The sequence below is a fragment of the Ostrinia furnacalis genome, unplaced genomic scaffold, assembly GCF_004193835.3.
Source record: "Ostrinia furnacalis isolate ACB-3 unplaced genomic scaffold, ASM419383v2 OfSCF1480, whole genome shotgun sequence".
NCBI lineage: Eukaryota > Metazoa > Arthropoda > Insecta > Lepidoptera > Crambidae > Ostrinia > Ostrinia furnacalis.
Genome location: NW_021131719.1, coordinates 179,641 through 189,952, shown reverse-complemented (window position 1 = coordinate 189,952; position 10,312 = coordinate 179,641). Strand labels below are relative to the sequence as shown.

The 10,312-nt window shown below is 37.5% G+C and overlaps 1 protein-coding gene across 1 annotated transcript; it reads right to left on the bottom strand.

Moving 5' to 3' along the window:
- Positions 1-440: 440 nt before the first annotated feature.
- On the bottom strand, positions 441-8,217 carry LOC114352924 (SREBP cleavage activating protein). The gene is made up of 8 exons (XM_028304686.1): positions 7,837-8,217; positions 7,639-7,760; positions 6,821-6,928; positions 5,983-6,091; positions 3,495-3,681; positions 2,796-2,929; positions 1,562-2,713; positions 441-501 (listed from the first exon to the last, which is right to left on the bottom strand). Exons 1-8 carry the CDS (start codon positions 7,953-7,955, stop codon positions 441-443), a joined length of 1,992 nt encoding a protein of 663 aa, XP_028160487.1. The 5' UTR covers positions 7,956-8,217.
- Between the last annotated feature and the right edge of the window lie 2,095 nt (positions 8,218-10,312).

Below are 10,312 nucleotides of genomic sequence, written 5' to 3'. Positions count from 1 at the left end.
CTGCAGAACGCAACATTGCTTGTGTATCCGGTTTGCAATGCTCGTTTAGGCCTGTTTACTGATGCGTCATCTGTACAGGTGGGAGCTTGTCTCCAACAGCAGGTTCACGGTACGTGGCAGCCTTTAGCTTTCTTTAGCAAAAAGCTCACTGCCCGACAAAGTGAGTGGCCGGCCTATTATAGAGAATTGCTAGCTGTTTATGAAGCGGTTCAACACTTTCGACACGTGTTAGAGACACAACACGTAACAATTTACACAGACCATAAGCCACTCATCTACGCATTTGCACAGCGGCGTGAAAAGTTACCCCCTGTGCAATTAAACCAACTGTCCTTCATTTCACAGTTCACAACTGATGTTGTGCATGTGAAAGGGGAGGAAAACGTAGTGGCTGATGCTTTGTCGCGTGTAGATGCCGTTAATTTGGAAAGTGATTANAACTATGATACTACCGACTCGTTGTACTGAGACAGGATGCCCGACCAGTGGTATGGGGACACTCTGCCGACAATATTTTTTATATTGCAACGACAGCCAATGAATGGGTCGGACTGGCCGACTCGAGATCCGAGGAACGCGGGTTCGAATCCCACCGCCGCTCGACTATTGTGGTGAGCCCACTCGTAACACAAGCTTATTTAGCTTAACACGACGGGCTAATGGGACTATTAGTAATTTGTGCCACACAAATTGCTAACAATCACATGACACTATGATACTACTGCTTTTAACCCAAGCCAGAAGGTGCGCTCTGTAGCCTAAACGGCATAATGTGTTTTTGTTTGAGTTGTCGTTAGGTAAACGTTTACAATTATCGAAACGCAATAGAAGTCTTTTGTAGATTCGCTAGGGAAAAGTTGCGCAGAAGGTATTTTAAACATTGAGACATCAACTGAAAATTAACCCTATCATCATCATCATTTCAGCCTTAAGACGTCCACTGCTGAACATAGGCCTCCCCCAATGAACCTTATCACTGTGTAAAAGACAATGCCGGAAATTGGTGTCTTTTTTTTTCGCGCGGCCATCGACCAAACCTTGTTTTTTGATTACAAAATAGTGTAATAAACCAAACTTAATATTACATGTATACCTCTAAACTCAGTCTAAACTGAGTTACGAGCATTAGAAGTTTGATGATTTTACATACTAGATTTGCTTTTTGCGCGCAAGTTTTGTATGAAATTGCATCAAAATAGTGACATTGTATGTGTAAACAAACAATACCATCCATTAAAGGCTCCAGACATCAGTGTGGACTAGAATCAGCGCAATAAAAAAATAGCGGAATATTTTGTTGCAATTTCTTACAAAACTTGCGCGCAAAAAGCAAATCTAGTAAGTACCTATGAAAGTAAATCATCAAACTTCTAACGCTCGCAATTCAGTTCAGACTGAGTTTAGAGGTATACATGTCATGGTAAGTTCGGTTTATTACACTATTTTGTAATCAAAAAACAAAGTTTGGTCGATGGCCGCGCGAAAAAAAAAGACGCCACCTTCCATACAAAATCTGGCATTGCCATTTTACAGAGATGAAGAATAATGAGGTGATAGTTACCTGGACCACGGCCGAGAGTGTGGCGAGTGCTTCAGCATGATGGTGTCGTTGGCGTCGACGGGCGCGCGCGCCTCGCCCGCGCGCGGGAGCGGCGAGAACACCAGCTCGCTGTTGTTGAAGGCCACCAGCACCGCCTGCCGCGCCGGCCGCGCCCGCCGCACCCCCGCCTCCCCCTCCCCCTTCTCCCCGCCGGAGATGAAGTAATCCACCACACCCGAGTTGTACACGATCATCGATATCCACACCAGCATCCACAACATAAACGCCCTCTGGAAAAAACGAGTCCGCGCCCACAAATTCACCAAACGAATACGCTTCGGCACCCGATTATCCTGGTGTCCCGGACTCGCGTTCCTTTTCGCCACCACGTCCGTCGGGCTGTTCTGCGCCAACCCGTTCAGCCGAGGGTGCGACTTCGACTTCTTCATCTTCTGCGGCGACACGTTCTCGTCGCCGTAATTCTTACTGAAGCGCCAATTCAGCGCGTTGTTCGCGTTGAAATAATCCTTCAGATGCAACTTGTTGTTTTGATCTTGCAAGCATTCCATGTGCCGCACGTCTATGCCGAGCACCGTAGCGAAGAATACCATTTGAACGAAGTAGTCGGATATCAGACTCACTATCATGAATATGGCGAACTCTTGGATAAATGGCACGAATGTGAAGAAACTGACGGTGAAAATTGTGATTTCGGTTAGCAAGTTCTTGGTAATAGACCAACCTTCTTTGTTCAGCCCTTGAGCGAGCCGAATTTTGACGTCGAGTCGCGAGTCTGTCGATGTGACGCTTTTTGTCAACACCAGCACATTTTCGAGGCCCATTATTATGACGAGGTATGGGAAGATCTCTTTTCCCTGCAGACTCAAAGAAAACCCGAAGTAAAAACAAATGCCCATTGACATCGATAAACTTCCTGCTACAGTGACTACGGCGCTGGCAGCCAGTCCCAGTTTAGACTTTATGAATTCAATTTTCCTCACGGAAAAATAAACATATAGAAATATTCCGACGAATGTTATCAGCAATGGAACCAGCTCGCGATAGTTGAACTGGCCTGGATAGTATATGATCTTCGCTTCGTCCACATGTGTGTAAGATTCTTGATAAAGAGGGTACATTTCCTTCAACTTTTTGGAAAGTGAATCGAGAAATCTGAAAGTTGGAAAAATAGTATTTCATAACCAAGTAAGTGATAATGTAGTATGTGGATAAAAGGTAGTAGAATAAATTGTACCTTTGCTCGGGGTTCTGGTAGAAGATTGTGATGGCGTACTGAAGCACTCTCGGGCGCGCGCGCAGCGGGTACCGCTTGATGCCCGTGTCGCGCAGCTGCATGCCGAACGACATCTCGGCGAGCGGCTTGCCTTTCTGCAATTCAATTGTTTTTTGGAACGATTTCAATGGTTTGGTTTCATTTCAATTTTATCAAAATGGATTCTCTAGTTTAATTTTAAAATCCAAATAGCTGGAAACTATAATTATGTCATCACGCGAAATTGACAATTTTGGGCAATAGAATAGTTTTAGCCTAGGCGCAGACCTACTAGGCGCACCGACTTTTAGTAGGCCGATAGTTGGGCCAGATTTTAATTTGTATGAAGAATCGGCCGATATCAAATCGGTGTAATGTGCGCACTTTCATACATGTCCATACTGATTAACAGCCCGACCCAACTATCGGCCAACTAATCCTATGCGAGCGAAAAGGACTGCAGGCTCTGCTGCCACAGATTGGCGGGCGAGAGAGCAGGCGCGCCTTATTGCTTGAGCAGTAAGTGTTATGTTGGCGTGTTGTACCTGGTACTTGTAGACGGTGTTGACGATGTTGGCGTCGAGCGAGAAGGACTGCAGGCTCTGCTGCCACAGGTTGGCGGGCGAGAGAGCAGGCGCGCCTTATTGCTTGAGCAGTAAGTGTTATGTTGGCGTGTTGTACCTGGTACTTGTAGACGGTGTTGACGATGTTGGCGTCGAGCGAGAAGGACTGCAGGCTCTGCTGCCACAGATTGGCGGGCGACAGCAGCAGGCAGCTGTATTCAGGCAGCACTTGCTCTGCCCCAGGCTTTTCGCTGATGCGCTTCACGCCCTCGATCTGATAGCAGTGCTGCAGCAGAGTGCTTTTCCTGTGTGGACATTTTTACAGTTATTTTTATAAAGTACGATATTAAGCCGCGTGGTTTTGGCAGAGTAGTATAGGAGCCACACTTTTTCTGAAGATTTCGTAGGTAGCGACTAAGGAAATATGAGAACTACTGGCCTTCCCGAACCACCTGGCCAGTATGGGGTGTAGGCCAAATCCTACACTTGCCTGACCTAAAAATCTTTGTATCTCAGTTTAAATTACTTTTTTTACGGTATTGAATGGTAGATTAAAATCAACTAATGGTCTTTGTTGATGAAATAATGAAATTTGGAGATGAATATTTGGTGATCCTCATTTGTTAAGTTACGTGACCATAAATTTACTCGTATACTTAACACTGTCAGTAAGGAATCAAGTGATTATGATTGTGTGAAGAGTGATAAGACTGTGTACCAGACGAAATATTTCACGCCAGACGCCACTAATTCATAAATAAAATTCATAATAAAATAACATTTCTATTTTATAATGACAAACTGATTACAAGGTAGGAAGATTACAAGAAAACAGACAGTTCTTGAACTATGGCCGCAACCGATATAAAAACAACTATTAAGTGCTGATATTTATACATCAAAGATTTTATATGGAGAATTAAATGTATTTGTCACTAAGTTTTGCATTATCAATGTAGGATGCAAAACATTGTCGCGAAAGATAGTAGCAAAATGCATATTTTTTCATATTGGCACTTTGTTTGTATGTACTAAGAAGAGTAAAAATAATTATGTTTTGACGTGAATCTTTTCAACTACTTATACGTGTGTTAAACATTTTGAAACGTAGTTAGATACATATAGCATTAAAAACAATTAAGTAAACAAGCTACTCAGCTTTAAAAATAGTACAGCTATCGTTCGTTCGTTCGTTTCAGTTGAAAGACGTCCACTGCTGGACAAATGCCTCCCCCAAGAATTTCTACAAAGACTCGCATCCAGGCACCTTCCGCGAACTTCACCAGATCATCGGTCCACGGTATCAGAAATGAGGAGATCCGTAGGAGAACCAGAGTGACTGACATAGCCCGCAAAATCGCTAAAACCAAGTGGCAGTGGGTGGGGCACATAGCTCGTAGAGCTGATGGCCGCTGGGGCAGGAAAGTTCTTGAGTGGCGACCACGAGCCGGAAGACGTAGCGTGGGCAGGCCTCCCACTAGGTGGACCGACGATCTGGTGAAGTACAGCTATACTATAATATTTTAAACTACACTCAGCGGCACGGAATTTGACCCAAGCCTAAAAAACCAGATATGAGGCCAAATAGGTGTTGTATTCCTAAGTTTAATGTGACATGTTAACAGAACATTTGTTTTTGTTAATTTAAGAGGCTAGACTCATAAAAAGATGCGTTTGTTTAAACTTTTGTGACTCTAGAAACACATTTCGTTGTTGGGGCGCAAAGAGTACAGGTAAGTTTAAATTCGATATTATACGTTGTAAGGGTTTGGCGTTTTATTTTTTGTTTTTAAATTAATTTTAAGGTTATTCTCGTTCCCAGAATTCGAGAATAATTCCCATTACTCCAGCTGAACAGAAAGAAACTTTTAAACATCCAGACATCATGACATCCACACATCCAAACTTTCGCCATTATAATATTAGTTATTATGTAGTACTATTGCCTGCACCAGATAATATTACTGCTGATTTACATTTATGCCTCTGGTGAGTATTTGTAATAATAACATCTAAGTTCATAATGATTATATCATCTACTTTCTTTTTGCTTTTTTACATAATTGTGTTATTTGATTTACATTTAGCTAACAATTTTGTTTGTTTTGTGTTATAAATATTATAATAATGAATTTTTAATATGTTGCTAAGCGCAAAAGCCGAACAACTGGACCTATATGCGAAATTATTTTAAGTCAGTGAAACTTTGCAGAAAAAAAAACTGGGAACTTCTTCAAACCGAAATCCAAACAAGCAAAGCCATGGACTGAAACTAGTCAAAAATAAAGCATTATGTACTTACAACTTTATGATATTCAGTGATAGGACAGTGGATATCATCAATGAAGAGCCGATTTTATTGATAGCGACTTACTAACAAGTAACAAGACTTTACCGATCAGTTATTTCTAAACATGTAGATAATGAAAATAGCAAGGCTAATATTTACATACAATAGAAATGTTTGGTAACTTGCTTATATTTACAGTGCTTAACACATGATGACTATAGCTTAAGTATCATTTCAAGACTAGTAAAATATTCATCCACTGTCTGTCACAAACTTTCGCATATTTGTATAGATTTTATTTATGTAAATTGCTTACGTTTCAGGATCTTCATGATTTCTTATAGTCTCAAGCAGTCGAAAGACTTCTTGAAGCGGAGCACGAAATGCATCCCACATTTTTAAATTACTGTTCCATGGTGAGACACCTGAAATGATTGAGGAGTAATTATTGTAGTTTTTATAACTAATGCCATACTATTTTCTTATAAACTGCACCTATTAAAGCTATATAAAATGCCAGTGTATAGTTAGATGTGTCATCAACTTCATTTCAGTATTACTTATCTACTGCTGATAATTACAATGAGTAGTTAAGACTCAATTTATTGTAATAGTATTATAGGAAAATATAATACAAAAAAGTTGTTAGGCATATATTCTCAATTCTGATAAATTAACTCTTTAGACTAATAAGGTCCAGTAACAATAAAATGATTAGTATTTAGGCAACATATACCGGACAGAAATACCTTGCAATCCAACTAAATAATAATAATAATAGAGACATGAAATTGATAATTTTTTACAAACAACACATTAAGATAACACAGGTATTTATAGAAACAAGTTTTAATGTAAAGGCCATAGCAGTCAAAGAAGATAAAAACTAATTGACGTTAATTCAATCACACCAATTTACTCCATTTTTCAGTACCTACTTATAAATTAATTCACATATCAGATTGCTAGGAACATCTGTTTGGTGCAGTCTTGATAACACTCAAAGTGGCCATTGGCCAAAAATTTCACAACACATCTTTGTTACAATTGTTTGTAATATGGTTTTTTGTCAACAATTTGGCTACTTTGTGTCACCAACAATTTGACGCTGATTGTATTAGATAATTATTTTGATAGGCTTTATTAAACATTACCTATTTTCATGACAATTTGTTGCACGTAAATAAGAGGTTTATCTTTTGCCCATAAATATGGAAGTTTGTGGGTTTCGTTGAGCAAGACGTCTAATTGCATAGGTGAACCTGTAAAAATATAATTAGTTTTTTTAAAGTACTTCATATGCAGCTTAAATCTATAATATAAAAATGAATCGCAAAATGTGATGGTGAGCGTGTAACTCAACAATGCCTGGACCAATTTTACTAATTCTTTTTTTTTAATGTTTGTTGAAGTCCAAGGATGGTTTTTACTACGATATTTGAAAAATTCAACCCCTAAGGAGGTAAAACGGGGTCTACGTGTACGAAGTCGCGGGTAGCCAAGTAGTATACAATAAAGACACGAATCAAAAGTGAAATCAAAGCAGCAATTCATATTCATCAGTATAACTAATGTAATTTAGATCAATTGAGTGATTTATCAGTAGATAAGTAAATAAAGGTACTTTTAACCTTAAAAAATTATCGGAAATTTATTTTTATAGTTCCTTCCTGCGCTCAGCATAAATATACATTAAATCATAATAGAAGGACCTGCGCATAGCGAAGATATAGAACTTTGATGCTTATTTTAAGTTAAGGTTCTTGGGTGCTAAATTTTCCAATTAGACTAATGAAAATATGTAGGTTTGTAAACATCAAACCTCATGCAAATTTAGTTGAGTTTGGTTAAAAAAAGTTTATCAAAGACTTAACAGCAACAAAATAGGCCAGTACAACTACAAATACTCTTATTAATAAGGAAAGCTGAGCATTTTGGCTAGAAAGTAATATAGTTTTAAAATTAAATTTACCTTGTGAGCATTCATTGGTAGAACAGTCAGCTTGAGGTAAATGTTGAATGTTGTCCATGTGCCATGGCAAATTAATGACTGTTGGAATGTTACCTGGGAGCGGCACATTCAATAATGGATAGCTGAGGAAAGATCACAACGTCAATCTATGTAACTCGCCTTTTTACTTCAGTAATTGATGCAATAGGGGTTACTTACCAACACAGCAACACAACTGATAAAGCGAATCCAATCGCAGCTAAGGGATACGATGAACAAAATAGACCGTAGGTATAGTAGATTTGAGCCACCCGCTCAGGTAATGTTGGCCCTGCCATCACTATTTAGGCCTATGAAGACCTTTTATAGTCCAACAAACTACGTTCAATAAATACACGAAACATTTGCACGAATCTTCAAGTCAGTGCACCAATTCAATACAATGTTCCTTACAAGTAATGTTACCAGTGTTGCGTTTATGGTTGATTGCATGTCCTGAAGTAGTAAGTATGATTATTTGAATATTTTGCATCATGCATGTGCCGCTTATTCACTGTGCAAGTATTACATCAACCACGCAATTTTGACAACATTGGACATTCCTTGACATTTTCCAACTTTTAACCATAGACAAAATATTGTATTTTTTTTTCATAGATTAAAACTTCATTTTTGAATAGATTATAATGAAAAGCGATGGTTTAATTTAAATATTTTTAACTGTACAATTTCGAAAATAAAAAAGCATTTTTGAGATGAATTCGGTATTTCTACTAGTTCATAAAATGTTAAATATTTTAAAGTTGTATTAAATATTTTTTGAATTTTTGTGGAAATAAAAAAAGTAGGAACGTGCCCTTCTTGCCGCCATTTTCTTTAGACATACTCTCTAATCTGTTTCAAATGGCGCGAACTACAATGGGATAATAGAGTGCATATTGTTGCACTTTGGTAAATTATAGCCTGACCAGGAACATAAAAACCCTGGCATAGAGGCGCTTCAATTGCATTTGATAGTGCAACACTGAGTACAGTCGTACCTGTGTTAAATTAATAGGCTAACTTTATGTATCAGGATTACGGGCTAATTTAATATTTTCATAAATTAACGAAAAAATATTATTATAGGTAACCTGGTTTAAATAAATTAAATGAAACCATCAATCGAGCTAGTAGGATTTTATTATTCATCAATAATCAAATTCAGAACTTGAATATTAAACTGCAATGTCTGTTCATGAACGCTTCAAACTCGGTACTTCTTTCCCAATTCCATAAAATTCAACACTTAGAAAGTGACAAAAAACTTTAAAATAGGTAGTTGAAACAAACCACAGCTAATTTTCATAGTGGACTATACTATACGATAAACATGTCAGTCAATTTGACAACCTTTGTTGGAAACATTATTCAATGAAAATATTGTCCGAACCCTTGGTATTTCTCTTCGACAAATACTTTAACACATTGTGAACCACTTTTCTTTCACGACTATAAAAAGATTTTAGCAATTTCATTTACAAAATCAATTGCGCACATTTAAAATAAAGTTTGTTTACACTTTGACAGCAATAGACTGACATGCAAGGTGACATGTCAATGAAGTTTTCAGTTACTGTTGCCATTAAAAGAAATTAGTACCATTAGTTTTCCGCAACATGGCGAGGGTTTTTATGTTCCTGGTCAGGCTATAATGAGATTCAACAGCTAATAGAAAAGTGTTTATTTTTAAAAATAAAGTAAATATACGTTTATTAATGTAGTACCAAATTACATACAACAGTATTGAACAATATTTTTAAATGTATTGATAAAATATCAAATGGTAAGTTGACATTTTCAATTTCTAGAGCAATAACTTATAACTTTATAACAACAGGAGTTCTTTACACAAATTACATGATTCTTAATGTTTAAGTACCTGGCGTGTAAGTATTATTTATTAGCGAAATTAGTTCAAGTAGCCTGTTGTAACTACATACTTACATTAAACTTCAGTGTTAAGTACCTACTTACTGATTCACACTATAATATTTTTAAACCTACTTAGCGGTTTAAAAACAATGAAACATTAACTTGTTAGCCGGTTTTATAGGGTCAATATTATTATGAGATTAAAGTAAATCAATTTTTAATACGAGTAGTAAGAATTATTCTTTCAATTTTTATTTGTAAAGGAGGAACTTAACTATTCTTCCAATTTTTTATTTTGTCAAGGACATTTTCTGATTGTCCTTGGAGTTTGCAAGTTTTGCAACCTAATAAATTGTAAACATTTAGTAGCGTAGTGTAAGTAATAGATGGCAGCACAATAAGCCGATCGTAGAGACATAAGTTTCGGTTAGGTAGAGCTTTGGATTTTCGTCGCTAGATGGAACATGCAACTTTTGCTTCACCGGATTTTGATGAAACTTTGTCGTCCTTGTTTGATTCCTTCCATTTTTAGGGTTTCGTAGGCAAATGGCAAAAAACGGAACCTATTAGATTCGTCATGTCTGTCTGTCTGTCTATCTAACCGTCCGTATGTCACATTCACTTTAAAAAAAATCTTAAATGAGACCTATCCATAAATAACCCATAAGTATGGGTTTGATGAAAAAAAAAATTTTTGTGTTTCAGTTTTCAGTAATATGGGGATGGGGATCCCCAAATTTTATTTTTTATTTTTCTATTTTTGTATGAAAATCTTATTGCG